Raw genomic sequence first — 17266 nt, forward strand, 5'->3', positions numbered from 1 at the left:
AAAGGCCTTGTTTAAGGGCACCTTAGCGGTGGTAATGATTGGTGATATCTTTCCCCACCCAGTTTTATTCAGCCTAAACCCGCCAACCCTCGTGTCACAGGAGAAAGTAATTTCTATGGAAACCTGTTAAGGAGTGTTAAGTCAAGTGGTATACATTTTAAGTATGTGCTTCCAAAATGTGCATATGCAGTTGAAAATATGAGCAGTCAATAAGGTTATAATCTTTTAATAAAAACTTTGGTATCAATAACATTCTGTCCAATAAAAATAAGCGTGTGACCCTTTGCGATGTCAAAGTCACACCAGGGGCTCATCATCTGTTTCTCCAGACTTTCAGGATTTAAATCACATTAGAGGCAGGTTGAATTCATCCCATTTAAATGTCAAAAAACAATTTCATTTTGCACATTGATGATGATTAATTAATGTCTGAACACTTCATTCAAGTGTGCCTTAAAGAGTGTTTTTAAAGGGAAAATAAGAAGTCAGTGCTACAGCCATAATCAAAATAAGTTACATTACATTACAGTTTTGATTTGTCTGTATTTTGCGATTTGTGAAGTCTTACAGTTTGTGCATTGTAAGTTCAGTTATGTGCATTTTATATTTCACCAGGCTGCAAGAGGACAATGGGATAATAAGGATAACATCTGATTGGCTAATCCATATCTCACTTTGTCATTTTTACCACAGCTTCTGGTAAACTGTGCAGCCTGTGCAAGGGAATCCGCAAATAACATAGATGTGTAGATCAAGACAATCAAGATAACAGATGTCAATGTCTGTTATAACAAAATGAGTTATTAATGGACTCTGATTGTGGGAAACCTTAGAATCAAACCAGCAGTTCAAGGGCAAAAGGGTAATATCATGACCAAAATGAAAGAGAAACTAAGTTCATCAACATCCGCTTGCAACCCTACACTACAGTACAAATGCCCCCAAGTTGTGTTGTGTCCAGATCTCAGGGAAAGGATGCACAGCAGCCACAATACCCCTGGAAAATATAGGACAGAGTTTCTAAAGGAGGGGCAGACAAAATCTCTGGACACCCTCCTCAAAGCTCATCCTTGGCCTTTGCTTCCTCGTCATCCATTTCTGAAAGGGCCTCCTCCATGTCGTCCTTTGTTTCTTCCTCCTCATCCAGGTCGTCATCTTCCTCATCCTCTTCCTCCTCATCGTCAGCTTCAGTGGCTTGCTCTTTGGTCTTCTCTTCCTCTTCTTTTCGTTTCAGGTCATCTTGGTCCTGTTTCATTTTCCTCTCTGGTTCCTGTGGTTACAGTTCATTAATTAATCCATTCAGCATCTCACTGGCAACAGTACCATGTTTTGTACAAATGATAAAATATGGAATGAATATCAACATACCTTTGTCACACCCCAAGTCTCGTTTGCAATGTCCTCTGCCTCCTTCACGTCATCTGTGATCAGGAAGTTGTCAAAGATGGTTCCAGATTTCACCTGAGACAAACAGTAACAAATGTTACACTTCAGTTCAAGCATCACTACAGCGTTAACAAAGATGATCTCCTTCGTTCTCACCTGCCAGAGATCAAGACCTAAAACACCAATGTTGTCAAACTTGTAGATGGTTGAATCAGGGCTGTATTCAGGATTGTCAATCTCAGGATGCACCCAGGATCCTTTGTAGTTGGGGTTGTCGATCTGCTTGGGTTTCCATTCTCCCTGAAATACAGAAAATATTATTTACCTGGCTGCAAAGGTTTTAGCAGACTGATGTTAAGCATTTCTTAGGCATAAGCTCCATGGATGACTATCCATCTTAAGCCTACCTTGTACTCTGGGTTGGGGATCATAGGTGGTTCCCATTCTCCATCCATATCCTCATCCCAGTCTTCAGGCTTTTTAGCATCAGGGTCTGGAATGTTTTCAGCTTTGTCCCAGTCCTAAAAGAAGAACAAGTGGAAAAAATGGAAGGTGAATGAACAGAATTGTGGATGTTACTGACCTCTTGAAAAGCAAGGAAATCTGGGAGAGAAACAAATGGATAAACACTCCTCTCGTCAACATGTTTTAAGGCTGAAAGACGTCGATTAACTTTATTAAGTTTATTCACCTCAGGCTTAGTGTCATCAGCATCGTCAATCTTGGCACGGTCATCCCAGTCCTCTGGCTTCTTGGCTTCAGGGTCCTTGATTTTCTTAGGAGGCAGGAAGTCCCAGTCCTCCTCCAGACTGCCAGATTCTACCTTCTCGTTGTCAATCTTCACCTCATAGGTCTGATCTGGATTCAGGATCAGTGTGTAAATGTGGGTCAGCTCATCATCCTAGAAGAAACAGAAGTGTTTGGATTAAGCCACAGGTGGAGAGGTAGAGCATGTTTGTATATTATAAGAAAAATATTTTTTCCACATATAAAAAGCCAGAATTACCTTGCACTTAATCTCTTTTTTGATGAGGTGATTCTTGCCCTTGTAATTGAAGATGACGTGGACTTTCTTGGTGCTGTAGCCACAGATATCAGGGCCTGGGTGAAATTAATTTATTTATTAGATGTTCCAGATCCTGTCGTGACAATTCAGTTAAAAACACCCATTACCATGAATGTAATTTCTTACCAAACATGATGTGATATGAGGATTCTCCATGCATCGCAGTCTGATCCAAGTCACCGGGGAAGACCTTCACATAGCCACCACCACAGTCAATCTTCTGCTCATGCTTGACTGAAAACTGAATGACCAGAGACTTGCCCTCGTTGCTGAAAGGCTCAAAACGGGCAGAGGTTGCATAGAATCGAGCATCCTGGCTTGTTTGCAGACCTGAAAAAGAAAGTTTAAAACAAACATTTCACAAGACGCTCACAAAATAGGTTTGGTCAACAGAATGGGAACTTCATAACAAAAAAACAAAAACAAAAAAAAGACACACCAAGAGAGTTAAAGTTATGTATATAAAAATAGATTCAGATAGAAGAGCTGTTTGAAACAATGCAAAGTCCAGGAAAGCAGTACTGTGATTGTTTACTCAGTAAACATTCAATCTGTAGAATCAGATTGAAACTAGAGAATCTTTGTATTAATTCATTTCATATGTTGTTCTCAAAAGAGGAAAAAGGTGCCTTTCAGCCAGACTCATTCTTGTTTTACATTCAGTGGCTTCACTGTGGTGAGTGGTTTACCTTTATCTTTCTCAGCATCTCCATAGAAGCTGCCAGCTGTTAGCTTCCACTCTCCATAGTCAGATTTGTGTTTGGAGTTCACCCAGCGACTTCTCCACTCATCTGAGAAGGAAATCAAAGTGAGTTTGCTGATGTTTAACATTTGGGGCGACTTAAAAAACATCAATCTGCTCCCTGAAAATCATTTTGCTCATCTGTTCACTCATTGTTTAGTCTTCAGTCAAATCGACGAAATTCGTTAGTTGCTTAACTTAGGCAATAACTAGCAACTCAGATGTCAGTGGTATAGGTTAGGGTATTACGTTTGCTAGCTTTGGGGCCTTGCTAAACGTCGCTAGCTAACAACCCAGATGAAGTTAGGAAACTGAGACAGGAAGTATTTTTCACTGAATCATCGATTGAAAAAAAAGTGTTTCCTGAAAAGGACAGGCTTAAATAATGAAACTCACGATGACAGCTGTTAAAAATAAATAAATTAATTAAATAAAAAGATAATGGCTAACAGTCAAGCTAACATGCAATGAATTACCCTCCTGCACAAGAAACCTAACGTTAGAAATGTCTAGGCCAAACTTACCACCGTCCAGAAACTCCTCCCGAAAGTAAACAGTCGCATGTACGCAGTAAACTGCCAATATGACCGCAACTACACCCAAAACTTGCATTTTCCCCATCTCAGCTCTACTTTCCACTGCTAGCGGCACCCTCGCTGAGTAGCACTTGTGAATACCGTGTGTGGAGAAGGAAGAGAGGGGAATATTTTAGAGTCGCTCCAGCGAACAGATGTCTGCCTGTCATTGGACAACAAGACGGTGTGTCTGGACCAATCACAGTAGACCACGAAACATATGACGTCTCCACAGGCTGGTCCAGGATCAGTGGTTGGTTTATCATTTAGACCTTGTTATGACACCACTAGTCCAGTAGGAGGAGCCAAATAATACATGTACAAAATAAAGTAGTCATCAGTAAGATGACTGGGCAGTCATTACTACTAACGATGATGTGTCTAACCTACTCTACTTAAGTACAGTTTTGAGGTACTTTTACTTTACTTGTGTATTTCCATTTTCAAATGTTGTACTTTTTACTTAATTACATGTATTTGGTAACTTAAGTTACTAAAGTTAGTTACATTTCAGATTACATGCTGCATTGGAGTCAAAGTCAAATATCCAGGAGGACAACAGGTTGTGTGAATTACGTGAATTAGGAGAAGATGACAATGAATCACATTTTGTGTGTGTATCGTACTTATTATGATGAGTTAAGATGTCCTGCTCTGAATTAAATGTCTGCTCAACATCAAGAAATGTTTTGGGGCACAGATGATTACTGAATAATGGAATGTTTGGAATGCAGTCTATATGTTGCTGCTCTGGTTTCTGGTCTGTTTGTTCTTTTCTCTGATAATGGTGTCTTGTAAGCCAATATGGGCTGGGCACTGTTACATGCTCCCCCTCTGCTGGCCAGGATGTGTCGCTGTGGCTGATGCTTGGCCTCCTGCCTTTGCAGGTGACGACGGTCTGGCTGATTAAGGATGGCCAATAAGAAGGGGTAGGGCACTATAGGCTCTCTTTCTTGCTCTTACTCCATTCAACCTGACGCTGACCAGAGATGCAGTCAGTCAGCCTGGAGGCTGGCTGTGGTATTATGTTTTGTTTTATGTTTATCTGATGGGTGAGGTAGTCTAGTTTTCGTGGCTTTGTTTTAATTAGGTTTAGTTGTTCCTTTGTGTTAGGGTAGAGGGTTAACCCCCAGCTCTGACGGCCCTGGTGGGTTGGTCTGGGTGGCTGCTCTTGTTTATTTTGGCCAGTCCGTCAGTTTATTTGTTTAGGGTTTTTTTTCCTTTATTTGTTTGCCGTTTAATTAATAATTTTACCTTCCTTTAAACTTTACCGGTTAAGACACTCTGTAACAACAGCGTCCATTTTTTTGGCCATTTCAGTGTAGAAGCCACCCGCTCAAACAAAACGAATACTGATCAACTTCCTCCTCATTAAAAAAGGAGGAACTAAGCGGATGTTTTTGCTTACGTCAAACTCTGTGGACTTTGCGGCAGCTTGAGAGGCGACACCAAGCTTTAACTTGCGCAAGCGAAACTCAAGCTTTTTAGTCTCCAGGTCATTGTGCAGCTGCAGCTCTTTCTCCCTCAAGGACAGCCGCTGCAGCTCAACCTCCAACTCTTTAAGTCTTACCGCACCATCCACAAACTGACTCGACTGCTCGGGAATTTTAGGAGCACTCTGAAAGTGCGGCAAGAGACCTTTTTTATCTACTGAGACGGCATATACCTCCGCCTTAATAATATGCTTCCTAGACTTTCTCGTCACAGCTACTTCATAATGGTCTGCAATTATGAGCAGATTATCTTCAGTACACAAGTCGAATACCTCAAGAGTACGAGCGTCCTCAAACTAAGCCAACTCAAACTCCATCTTCAAAAGGCAACAGACAGCCTACGGCACAAAAACCCTGGTGCCTTAAACAGCAACTCACTGCAAACTCGGTACCAAAAGCACTGCCCTGCAACAAACACTACTACAAAGTAACCAACAAAACTGTGTCCAAAGTTACCCAAACCCCTACAATAGTAACACACAGTACCACTGGCTACTAACAAACTACAGGCTACCCAGGCTTACTGCCACTAAGCCAACATCTAGAGGGTACACAAAACCTACCCTTATTTAGTTAGGACCAGCCCCCTATTTGTATTACGTCCCCCTTCAAATGAGGTCTAACACAAGACAAACAAACCAACAATCAAATAAACTGAGGGACTGGCCAAAATAAACAAAAGAGCAGCCATCCAGACCAACCCACCAGGGCCATCAGAGCTGGGGGTTAACCCTCTACCCTCACACAAAGGAACAACTAAACCTAATTAAAACAAAGCCACAAAAACTAGATTACCTCACCCATCAGATAAACATAAAACAAAACCTAATACCACAGCCAGGCTGACTGACTGCATCTCTGGTCAGTGTCAGGTTGAATGGACTAAGTGCCCATCCTTTATCAGCCAAACCGCCATCACCTGGAGAGGCAGGAGGCCAAGCATCAGCAATAGCGACACATCCTGGCCAGCAGAGGGGGAGCATGTAACAGGCACATTATTTGTGCATTATACAATAATGAAATTAATCATCATCATCATTGTTATCATATTATATAATACAATTAATACAAAATTCATTTTATTGGCAATCGCATACGAAAACACTGATTCTGATCAGAAAAATGCTGATAATCTACCTTTGCCTTAATTTTTTGATTTTTTTTTTCACACTACTCTTTTAATATCATTATAATAACAGCTAGTTATGGAATGTAACTAAGTACGTTTACTTCAGTAAGGTAGATACAATTTTGTAACTTGTACTTGTAACAATTCTAAGGTACTTGTACTTTACTTTAATATTTCCAGTTTCTGCTACTTTATACTTCCAATCCACTGCAGTTTGGAGGCAAATATTGTACTTTTATGTACTCCACTACATCATTTTGATAACTTTAGTTACTAGTTACTTTGCAGATTGTATGCTGCATTGGCGCCAAAGTAAAATGTATTATATAATACAATCAATAATTAATATAAAATGTCATTTATTGGCGATGGCATACAAGAAAACACTGATGCTGAACATCTGATCCATACATATCCCAGTCATGTAACTACAATTTTAAGGTACTTCTACTTTATTTCCACTTTCTGCTACATTATACTTTCACTCCACTACAGTTTGGTGGCAAATATTGTACTCTTTACTTTAATACAAGTATTTGATAACTTTAGTTACTAGTTACTTTGCAGGTTGTATGCTGCTTGAGCCACTGTGAGAACATTTATTGCCAACAAATTACTTTTGATACTTGAGTATATTTAATATCATATACTTTAATAGCTTTACTCAGGTGCCACTGACTTTTGCCAACGTAATATTTTAACATAATATCTTTACTTTTACTCTAGTATGACTTTAAGGCTACAACACTGGCTTGGAGGAGGCCGGTTTGCAAGGAAGCTTGACAGCAAACTCAGGTTAATTGAAACGAAGTGCAAGATCAGAAAAACTAGAGCTGCACCTGAAAGAAATACACGGACAAGTACACTGATACCTCTAACAAGCCCGCAGACCGACTGAGGGACGGGCCTGTGTGCACGTGAACGTTAGCCGAAGTTCAACTCGCGCATCACTACGTCATCACTTGCGCTAACGGACGGAGAGCGTGGCGTGTAACGGTGAACGTTAAACAACGTTAACGGCTGCATCTGGATGAGGAGTCAGCCGCGAAGAAGCAGAAACACGTCGACAAAACTTCTACTACATACTTGGAAAAGAGAAACAGCACAGACAGAAAATGTGGCCAGCAGGCATCTCTAATTTTATCCGGTGAGTTAATTTTAATCAGGACGGATAATATGTTAAATGTGAGAGGAGATAAGATGTTGGCTAATCGCAAATTGTCTGTCTGAAGAATGCTAACGGTTAATTAATGTTAGCTAGCTCGATTATCACAATGTCATTGCAAAACTTTAATTAACTTGCTTAACGTTACAGTAAACGTAACTTTACGGTTAGTTATAAGTTACTTACTAGCTTTTACACTTATTTCACTTTAAGTTTGAGTAACGAGTGTGCTTGCGATACCGATAAGCCTGTTCAACAGTTAAAATAGCTAGCTTGAAACCAGTTGGACGTTAGCCAGCCATTACGTTCGGCTGCCCGTCCGAGTGTGTTAATGCTAGTGCGTATTTCTGGAGGACATCATATCCCGCCGCACAAATATACAGTGTTGTTAAAACTACCCAAAAGGTCATACTTGAGTAAAAGTAAAGATATTATGTGAAAATATTGCTTTGGTTAGAGTGAAAGTACTTCAGTAAAAGTCGTACGAAGTAGCGGATTTTAAATGTACTTACTCATGTAGCTTAATGCCATGCATGATTTCAAACCAAACTACATGAAATCAGTGTTGTTGTCTAGAAGTCATACTTGAGTAAAAGCAGTGTTGTGTACAGTACTCAGAGATCATACCTGAGTAAAAGTAAAAATAACATTTTAAATTATTAGTTTGGTAAAAGTCCAAGTAAATTATTAATATTTACATGTATATATACACTACTCTGAGTCAACTGATTAGCAGTTTGCCCAATTATCAGATCTGATATTCAGCTTTTGAAACACTGTTTTTTTTTGTCTAATTTCAGATAAGATAAATAAATTTAACTGGCTCTGATTCAACTAGTAATCTGCAAAGTAACTAGTATTTAAAGTAATCAAATAAATGTAGTGGAGTAAAGGTAAAATATTTGCCTCCAAAATGTACTGGAATGCAAGTATAGAGTAGCAGAACATGGAAATACTCAAGTAAAGTAAAAGTACCTCAAAATTGTATTTAACTTAGTTACATTCCATCACTGCAAATATGTAACGTTAATATATAATATGAATGTCAGCTTGATTAAAAACCGCCCTCTTCTGATGACAAATAAACAAAAAACCAACACATTAATCAGCTTACTGATATTTCCAGATCTGTTGGGCTTTGTCATAGAAATAACTGTAATTGTATTTCCTAGATCTACTAAACTAGAGAGAAAAAGTACCCGAGGCTCCAGTTCTAGTGGCTGGCTAATTTTGTTTTTTGATTTAATCCAGAGAGGATAAGGAGAAGAATTGAGTTTTTCAACAGCACAGGAGGGGATTTTGCCTGAGCTCTTTATGATGGATGCACATGATCCAAAGGCAATTAAGCATGGAACTCAGGTAAATGATTTAAACCTTTAAACAAAGTCTAACAGAGTAAAAGTACGAAAGTCCATTTAAGTAATGCAAGTGTGGTACAGCATTTTTACATGTGCAAGTAAAATGACTACTATTTACAACTATTTCCCTCCTTAGGCCAAATTTAAGCAGGCAAGAGAAGAACGTAAGAAGCTCCTCACCCCTGCACACAAGTACATGATTGACATCCTGGCTGACAGGCTGTCCTTGGAGCCAACAGCAGCAGAGGAATTTATTTTAGATTCTTCATCTGTAAGTTTTTCCCATGGATTTTGACAATCAATGCACATAATATCCTATAATAGAGGTAATTTATTATTCCAGTGGTCTGATCTTCCATGTGGCCACAATCTCTTTTGTTCAGAGACCTGGAGCAAAAGAAATGAGAGTGACAAGACTTGGCAATTGTACAAAGAAATCCTGTTTGCAAAATATGTAGCAGTTGTACCTTCTCATTTTACCTTCCAGATGGAAACCTTGAGTGTCATTAACACACATGCTTCCAACAATAACAGACACAGTAGTTTGATGACATTCAATTGGCCAGATTAAGTTCCTGCTTTTGGTTTTGGTTCAAAGCATCAACTGCATGATGGCAAAGGTTTATGATGTTTCCAGTATTATTGCAAATTGCCCAAACACACAACAGATCATATTGATTTATTCATACTGTAATGCAGTATTATTGTGGTGCTCTTCATCCTTGATTCTTGCGAAGAAGATTTTTCATGATCAGAAATGTTTCTTTCGAGATGACAGGAACAAGGTGTCTTTCATGCTATGTTGCCATGTCAATAGTGTTGAAAGATGTATTTCTGTCTTTGTTTCCATGTTAAATAGCTGGCTGCTTTTGATGATTTCTTTGCCAAAGGAGGTTCTAAAACCATTTCCTTCGTGTATCAAGAGTCTGATATCCCAGGACCAGGTAGGTACAACAACAATTTTGCATTGTCAGCATGCCACATCTACTTGTCATGAGACTGTCTTTATTTTAGTATTATATGCTGGATAACATTGGTTTGAAATAGTCCATGGTTAGAGTGTGTAATTTTTCTAAAACTGAAGTGCCAGAAAAATTTAGAAATCTAAAATACAAATAACTAATCTAAATATCAGAACCCACAAAAATCTATAAATTTTCTTACGTGGTAACTTTTAATAAAGGAAACAAACCAGCCAAGATGGATTCCTTTTAACTGAAACCAAAATGATAGCAACAAGTTATTCACAAGACAGACAGTTGTATTCATAAAAAATAAGTCATGGATCTGTCTTGTGTCTGACAGAATGGCTCCATTTTTAGATAGGTCATTTGTATAATTTTGGGAAGTCTACATTTTCTAGTTTAAGTCTTAACCAAGTCTAACAAACTTATTGGACTGTACTTCTCCCCGAATGGTTGAATGTTCAAACTTTAGTACACAGGGTTGATATCAGAAGTGAAGAATTTTACAGGTCTATACCACTTTTTCATCTCATCAAAGTATTTGGATTTAATTTCAGAGTGTGGACGCTCATATCCTGGGACAACCAAAGGGCAGAAAGTACTGAGGCTGTATGTAGCCAATTTGTCACAGACATCCCTTACAGGTGTTTGCTGCTCTTTCACAAGGAGTAGAGTTGACATTCCTGTGAATTCAGAAAAGATACATGAGGTAAGACAGTCTTGTATGTGTAAATTGATGTGGTTCTGTAATTGTAATTCTTTAACTTTTTTTTGTTATGTAGAATTACTGTATGTTAAGTGCTGCAATTATAATTAATTGTGGGCTAAAATAGTAATATGTAACAGTCAAAGTTTTTATTGTAGATATGGATCTATGTAAAATTACAGAGATGAGAGAAGAGAAGAGGTCATGCGGATTTGCTACATCTTGGGAATATTAGGATATATTATTTTATTATATATTAGGATATAATATTAGGAATTTTGAAAAATTTCAAGTCAGACAGACCCATGACTACTAAGTTCTGTTTGTTCTAAGTTGACACTAATAAATCTGACAAGTCTACAGTTTTTCACACCATTTAAAATGAACGAAACAGTAGATTTTACTCAGTAGCACACTAACCAGCCAGATGAAACTAATCATTTGAGAACTCTACTTTGTTTGGGAAAAGTTGGCAACTATTGTCATTGAAAACACACATGTTGTAATACCTAGAAAGATGCTCACTGCTGATGACCATGTAACTGACACTAAGCTACTTTTTAGAGATGTATGATCTTGCCTTGTTGCTTTGTAGGAGATCTTCTTTTCAATGGTTGATGCCAGAGATGGCCTCCTGAAAGGAGCAAGGAATGCCTTCAACTTTGTACTACCAGCCCTTGATGCAGCACAAAATTGGGGCGTCTTGGATAAGACTAGACGTGGAGAAAAAATAAAAAAGAACTTCAAGTACACAATAGAACGTTGTCTTAGCACCTTAGATGGTAAGCCTTTTTTATTCTTAAAGTTGTAATTTGCATATTTTGTCCACTATAAGTTGACATTAAGAGGGAATTAACTGTCGATTTAAAGTTATCATTTGTTTCATGGTCTGTCAATGATATAATTATTGCAAAATGGTGGCCTTTATTTTGATGATCTTCTACTGTGTCTGTTTTGTTCGTACTCTAGACCTCCAGATGAGCAATGAGAGTATTGTTCATCTGAAAACAGTCACAGATATTGACTTCTCTAAATTGGTAACTCTTGGTGACATGAAAGTTGCGGCTGCTGACTTTGACATGGTGCATCAACTGGAAGAAATTCTGATGCAGTGGTATAAGCAAATCGAACGGGTTGGTAAAATATCTTTTTTTTGTTATTACCACAGTAACAGAGTCAAATGTATGTCGACAGAAAAAGGTCAGAGAACCAAGACTCAAACATTACAATGTCATTAAGATGTCATTCAGACATCATCTCAAAGCATGTTTAGGGTCTGTGTAGTTGGTCCAAATGAAAATGATTGGACATCACGTATTCCATGGTGAATAAAGCCCATATTTTGAAATGTTGAAGCACATCACCTTCTAAAAGAGATTGTAGACTGTTTGAATTGCTGCCTTTAAAGAAGGAAATTGTAATCTTTCTCTGTATCCATAATCATCAGGTCCTGATTGTAAATGATCAGCTAAGAAAAGCTGTTGATTCTGCTGGACCATTGAGTGAGTTAGAACACTGGAGAAAGATGTCTTCAAAGTTTAACTCCATCATCAATCACATCAAAGGCCCAGAGTGTAAAGCAGTGGTAATGGTGCTTCATATCAGCCGGTCCAAGATTATGAAGGTACGGATGCTTGAGTATTTGACTTCAGCAAACATATGTATTAATCATTTATTGCACAGGATTTTTACCAGGATTTTGGTTTATTGTGTTTACAGGCACACTATGACTAATAATTGTAAAATAAACAAGACAAATTACTGTTGAAATTATGTATAGGAAATTCTATTCTTGCATGAGATATAGTAAATATCATTCTAGGAGGATGAAGAATTCTTGTCCAATTTAGGATTCATTCATAATAGGTAGTCTGCCTGCTTTAAAGTGCTGCTAGAGTTGTTGTTTTGTTTTTTGAGAGTGTTAATGTCACATGTTATCTTAAATGTCTAATTCTGGTACTGAAATATTCTCTTTCCATCAGCTGGAAATGAATCCATGTCATTATTGATTCTTGATAACTCTTTTTAAGACATTCTATCAAGATGTCACACATATGATCCAACTTTCTGTTTTTTTGTTGTTGTTTTTTGATTGTTTTTGAGTATACTGCAAACTGAAAACATAACTGGGTTCTGGTGTAGTTACTTGAAAAAGGAACTTTAATGGACTAAAGGTTTGTTAAAAAAAAATAAACCTGTGTCTGTTTAGATGTGGTGGGAGTTGGATGCCAGGATAACATATCACACCAATGAGGCCAAAGACAATGTGAAGTCGCTGAAAACACTGGAGAAAGTCTGTCAGCCTCTTTACAACAGTGACCCGGTATGCGTCAATAATATAATTTTGTAGTGTTGTTTCTAAAGGTAAGGAAATACTATACAGTAAATAGTAGACTGAAATAAATTGTCAATGCCATACGATATACTGTTGATGTTGATAATGTGAATAGTGAATAAGTAAACCGTTTCAGATGCCATGTGTGCAGCAGGTGTAGGTAAAAACGTAGGTACAGTGACCTCTAGTGGATATCAGGTTTTAATTAAAGACACAGCAGAAACAGTATTTAGACAGCTGTGCTTTGAGCTGTGCTTGCACTTATCAGGAAACAGTGACAAGGTTTAACAGGCCTTGCGATTTGTTCCCAACAGGATTAAACTTGTCTTAAACTATACAAAGTTTATGGTGGCAACCACTCCATCTAGTTTTTCAGACTGATACTCACCAAACACTTTAGAAACAATGTAGGCATCCCATTAGTAGAGTAGGCAGTATTAGTGACTCCTCCACGTTATTAAGAGTTGGTTGATTTATTTGATTTCAGGTCACTATGAGGGAAAGTGTGCAGAATGTCATCAACACCATTCAAATGATTTACCACATTTCACCGTACTACAATACAAGTAAAAATATATCTGCACTGTTGGTCAAAGTAAGTGTATTGTATAAGGTGTCAGAAAAATATAAGCTGCATTTAAAAAATCTAAGGATCCAATTTCTTTTATGAAACTAATTGAGTTCCTGAAAAATGGTCTAGGTCACAAATCAGATGGTTACAGCATGCAGGTCATATATTACTGACAATGGCTCATCTCTCATATGGGACCAAGATGCTGAAGACATCATCAGGAAAATGCAGGTGATGATGGCACCTACCTTAAATCTGTGGTATTGTTGATGAGATTTGAATATAACGCATGTTGACATCAGCATGTAACTCTTTTCCTTCATGTTTTATCACTGACAGGACTGTATCGGCTTGTATCAGGAGTATCAATCTTGCCTCCAGAAAACAAAGACACAAACAATGGAAAGACCTGGAAAGCCCTTTGAAGTTTCAGAGATGCAGATTTTTTCTAAGTTTGAAGGCTTCTGCAGGCAAGGTGAAAAGGTGCGGTCTATGCTAAATTCCTAAATTTAAATCCCACTGTTACAATGAGGCCTTTCCAAGTAACAATAAGCATTTTCTCTTGTAGATCACACAAATAATTGGAGTGTCCAAGAAGTTTGAATCTCTTGTAAAATCAAACATTGAGGGCACTGAGATGCTGGTCAGACAATTCAACACTGCATACATGAATCTGAAAAGGAAGCAGTATGATATGTTGGCTCCAAGAGGAACCGAATTCCAAACAGATTTTGCTCAGTTCATGGTTCAAATCAGCCAAATTGAGGTATGTATCTTTTTTTGTGTGTTTACAATCTGTAGTGTACATAGCCACTGTTGTTCCCCTTTCTCTCCTTTCAATATTGCTCACAATGTAGATGATCATAATAACATTTTGCTATCCTTATCTGCAGAACAAGCTGCAGGCATTTATGAGTTCATGCTTCTCAAAGATCATCTCATCTCAGCAATCTCTACGCCTCATACAGCGGTCAGTATAAAATAGTGTTATAGTAAAAGCTAAGTATTGCACTGAACTTTATCATTTTAACTTTGCATAATTTGGCATTATAATCAGAAAAGTTTAACACACGTCTCATAAATTCCTTTATTTGTAGTTTTCAGAGGCTCAACTTTCCCTGTCTCAACAAAGAAATTTCCAACGTCTTGGATCTAATTCTTAAGCATTATGCCTCAGAATTAAACTTTGTGAAAAAGGTATCCCATCTTCATGCTAGAGTAGATACTGAGAATAAGTATACATTTATCATCAAATGTATTGACAAATATGGAAGTTTTTGATTAAATGAACAGAGCTACTTACTTCTACTAATTTTCTTTGCAGCTCTATGAAAAACAAAGAGACGACCCCCCATTAGCTCGAAACATGCCTCCTGCGGCTGGAAGGATTAGTTGGGTCAGACACCTCTACAAAAAAATAGAGGAACCCATATCATACATCAGAGTAAGCCTATATTTCCCCATCAAAACAACTTAAACTACCTGCACTGAAATATTTTAACATTGAACGTATCTGTTGTCATCAACAGGACAACTCGGACATCCTGTGCAGCCCTGAGGGACAAGATGTGGTTAAAATGTACAATCAAACTGCAGCTGCATTAGTAGAGTCTGAAACTGTTTACCACAGACTGTGGATGGATGACGTGTCAAAACTGGATAATGGTTGGTTTTCTAGCTCTTACTGAATGACTTGTTACTATACTGATACTGTTGATATCTAAATAGCACACAATGCCCTTTGTTAAGTTACATCATGGGATTCTGTTAATACCAGTTTCACATATTTTCTCCCTATTCTGCCTCATCACAGTCTTGAATATTACACTGCTGGTTCGTCACCCAGCAACTGGAAAATTATATGTCAACTTTGATTCTAAAGTAACTGAGGTAATTCGTGAGGCTAAGTGTTTGTTGAAGATGGGTCTGGAGGTTCCAAAGCAGGCCTTGCGTCTGGTCAAGTTTGAAAGCAAACTAAACGCCCATCACCTCAGACTACAGGTAAATCATCACATATTTTTTACAGATGGATGGGTTACTTAAATGTAGAATGACTTGTATACATTTTTTTAATAGACCATTTTGGCGGATTATGAATCCACTTGTGAGATCATACCTGAGGACTTCGCCAGCTTGATGTCTTCCAAAATAAAGGATGTAAGCAGATTATTAATACAGTACATTTAAAACTGGACAATCTAACTAAACTCATGAAATATCAAAATGTTGAGGAATATATAACTTAATTTTGTCATAAATAATAATTGAATAGTTGCCACAAGTCGGTGAAAACGTTTAAACTGTTTTGCGGTCAGTTGCCTTGCAAGAAAAAAAATCTAATTTGAAGCTTGCTACAGGCAGTGTGAATAGATGTGGAAGTGGCTTTGTCACATTTTTTATTTTTATGGCTTTTGTATCTTAAAGAGTTACTTTTTCTTAAATCAGTGTTTCAAAGTTTTAAATCAATCAATCAATTTTAAATCAATCAATCAATGTTTTGTGTAAATTTCAAGGTGGACTCTGTGCTACGCCATGGGTCAGTGCTGCTCACCTGGTCATCCTGCCTCCTGGATAAGTTCTTCGAAAATGTTGACACTGCTTTGTTTGAGCTCAAACATCTTGTCAAGAAGGTATCGTACTTCATAAAAGCAAATTCTGGCTCTCATTCCCTTTCAGATATGGATACTGCCATAAAGTATATTGAATTCTGAAAAAGATTACAAATTAATTCATTATGTTTAATTCCTTCTTCAAAGGCATTATTAATAACCTCTAGTGAATAGTTTTGTGTTTATAATGTAAAAAAAGTCTTATATTTCACCGGTAAGTAACACTTTGTCGACCTTCAGGGATTTAAAAAAACTTCTGCTCAAGAGCTATCTTACCATGCTCCACATTTCTTTCAGGTGCTGGATATCAGTAAGATACACATTGATGATGTCCTTAAAGACATCTCGGAGACTGTGCTGCTCGAGCTTCCAGAAGATCATGTTTCTTCAGTGCAGCACCTGATTGAGAGTAACAAGGTGTCGACTCCTTTTTCATTTAATTACTCCTTAAAGTGGCTATAGTTTATATTTTTATATTATCAATCTATCAATGCTAATGTAAAAACAATGTGAAGGTAGTGATGTGTCCTACAGAGAATTATCAACCAAAGCTGCAGCTCCGCTCAGCCTCAGAGCTGTCTACAACTTTACTGTTTTGGCTCACTCTCACTGTTCTCACAGCACTGTTTTCAATTGCAGTAGGCAGCTGTTTTCAGTAGAAACAAGCATCTAAAGATCCAGCTATTTAACACAGGAGTTGATAGAGGCCAAAAACGTGTGTCAGCTGCCAATTGGCAACAAAAAATTGTTTTTATTTATTGTTTTATTGCAAGTTCAATAATAATCAATAATCAATTTTTTTAAGAGGATGATGGTTTTATTTGATTTTTAGAAAAATATGATCAATTATGTGTTGTTCACTGATCCACTAATTATGTATTTCCTTTTTTAGATTCAGTGTAAGGAGCAGGCAAAGACATTGAACTGCAAGTTTAGCCGTGTTAAAGAAGCAGTGAAGGAGCTGGGTAATGTTTTCAGTGCCATTTATGAATCAAAAGGCACCAAGAAGACTGTCGAGGAACCTGTTGCAGGTGCTCTTAAGTCCAATTTCACACAAGCAGAAATAATAAAGTACTAAAATAAAAGTCATACAGCACCCAAAATTTGAATGTATGTATGTGTGGGTATCTTTTTGTTTTACCTTTTGAATATTTTATGACTGAGGA

At 37.7% G+C, this 17266-nt stretch overlaps 2 protein-coding genes across 3 annotated transcripts in view; one reads left to right on the plus strand and one right to left on the minus strand.

Annotated features, from left to right (window-relative positions):
- Positions 1-210: 210 nt before the first annotated feature.
- On the minus strand, positions 211-3873 carry calr3b (calreticulin 3b). Of its 2 annotated transcripts, XM_073490767.1 has the most exons (10): positions 3719-3868; positions 3142-3243; positions 2579-2782; positions 2393-2487; positions 2078-2287; positions 1794-1907; positions 1543-1686; positions 1369-1461; positions 1109-1270; positions 442-977 (listed from the first exon to the last, which is right to left on the minus strand). In XM_073490767.1, exons 1-10 carry the CDS (start codon positions 3813-3815, stop codon positions 849-851), a joined length of 1350 nt encoding a protein of 449 aa, XP_073346868.1. In that variant the 5' UTR covers positions 3816-3868; the 3' UTR covers positions 442-848. The 2 variants fall into 2 exon arrangements, with proteins under 2 accessions (XP_073346867.1, XP_073346868.1); XM_073490766.1 differs by having other exon boundaries at positions 211-1270; positions 3719-3873.
- A 6632-nt stretch (positions 3874-10505) lies between these two features.
- Positions 10506-17266, plus strand: part of LOC141017209 (dynein axonemal heavy chain 8-like) — a 29040-nt gene continuing 22279 nt past the window's right edge. Inside the window, 18 exon segments of the mRNA XM_073491859.1 lie at positions 10506-10588; positions 11181-11367; positions 11555-11718; positions 12033-12209; positions 12795-12908; positions 13408-13515; positions 13621-13722; positions 13831-13974; positions 14060-14257; positions 14385-14461; positions 14589-14688; positions 14816-14935; positions 15021-15156; positions 15305-15492; positions 15568-15648; positions 16005-16121; positions 16398-16517; positions 16993-17131. Coding sequence (XP_073347960.1) covers positions 11196-11367; positions 11555-11718; positions 12033-12209; positions 12795-12908; positions 13408-13515; positions 13621-13722; positions 13831-13974; positions 14060-14257; positions 14385-14461; positions 14589-14688; positions 14816-14935; positions 15021-15156; positions 15305-15492; positions 15568-15648; positions 16005-16121; positions 16398-16517; positions 16993-17131 — 2257 coding nt within the window. The 5' untranslated portion in view covers positions 10506-10588; positions 11181-11195.

This window comes from Pagrus major, chromosome 21, assembly GCF_040436345.1.
Source record: "Pagrus major chromosome 21, Pma_NU_1.0".
Taxonomy (NCBI): domain Eukaryota; kingdom Metazoa; phylum Chordata; class Actinopteri; order Spariformes; family Sparidae; genus Pagrus; species Pagrus major.

Coding starts and splice junctions, on each gene's coding strand:
- calr3b (XM_073490767.1), bottom strand. CDS start 3,815: ATGGGGAAAATGCAAGTTTTGGGTGTAGTTGCGGTCATATTGGCAGTT. Junction 3,244..3,718: donor GGAGGAGTTTCTGGACGGTG/GTAAGTTTGGCC, acceptor TTTCCTTCTCAG/ATGAGTGGAGAAGTCGCTGG. Junction 1,687..1,793: donor TCCCCAACCCAGAGTACAAG/GTAGGCTTAAGA, acceptor TCTGTATTTCAG/GGAGAATGGAAACCCAAGCA.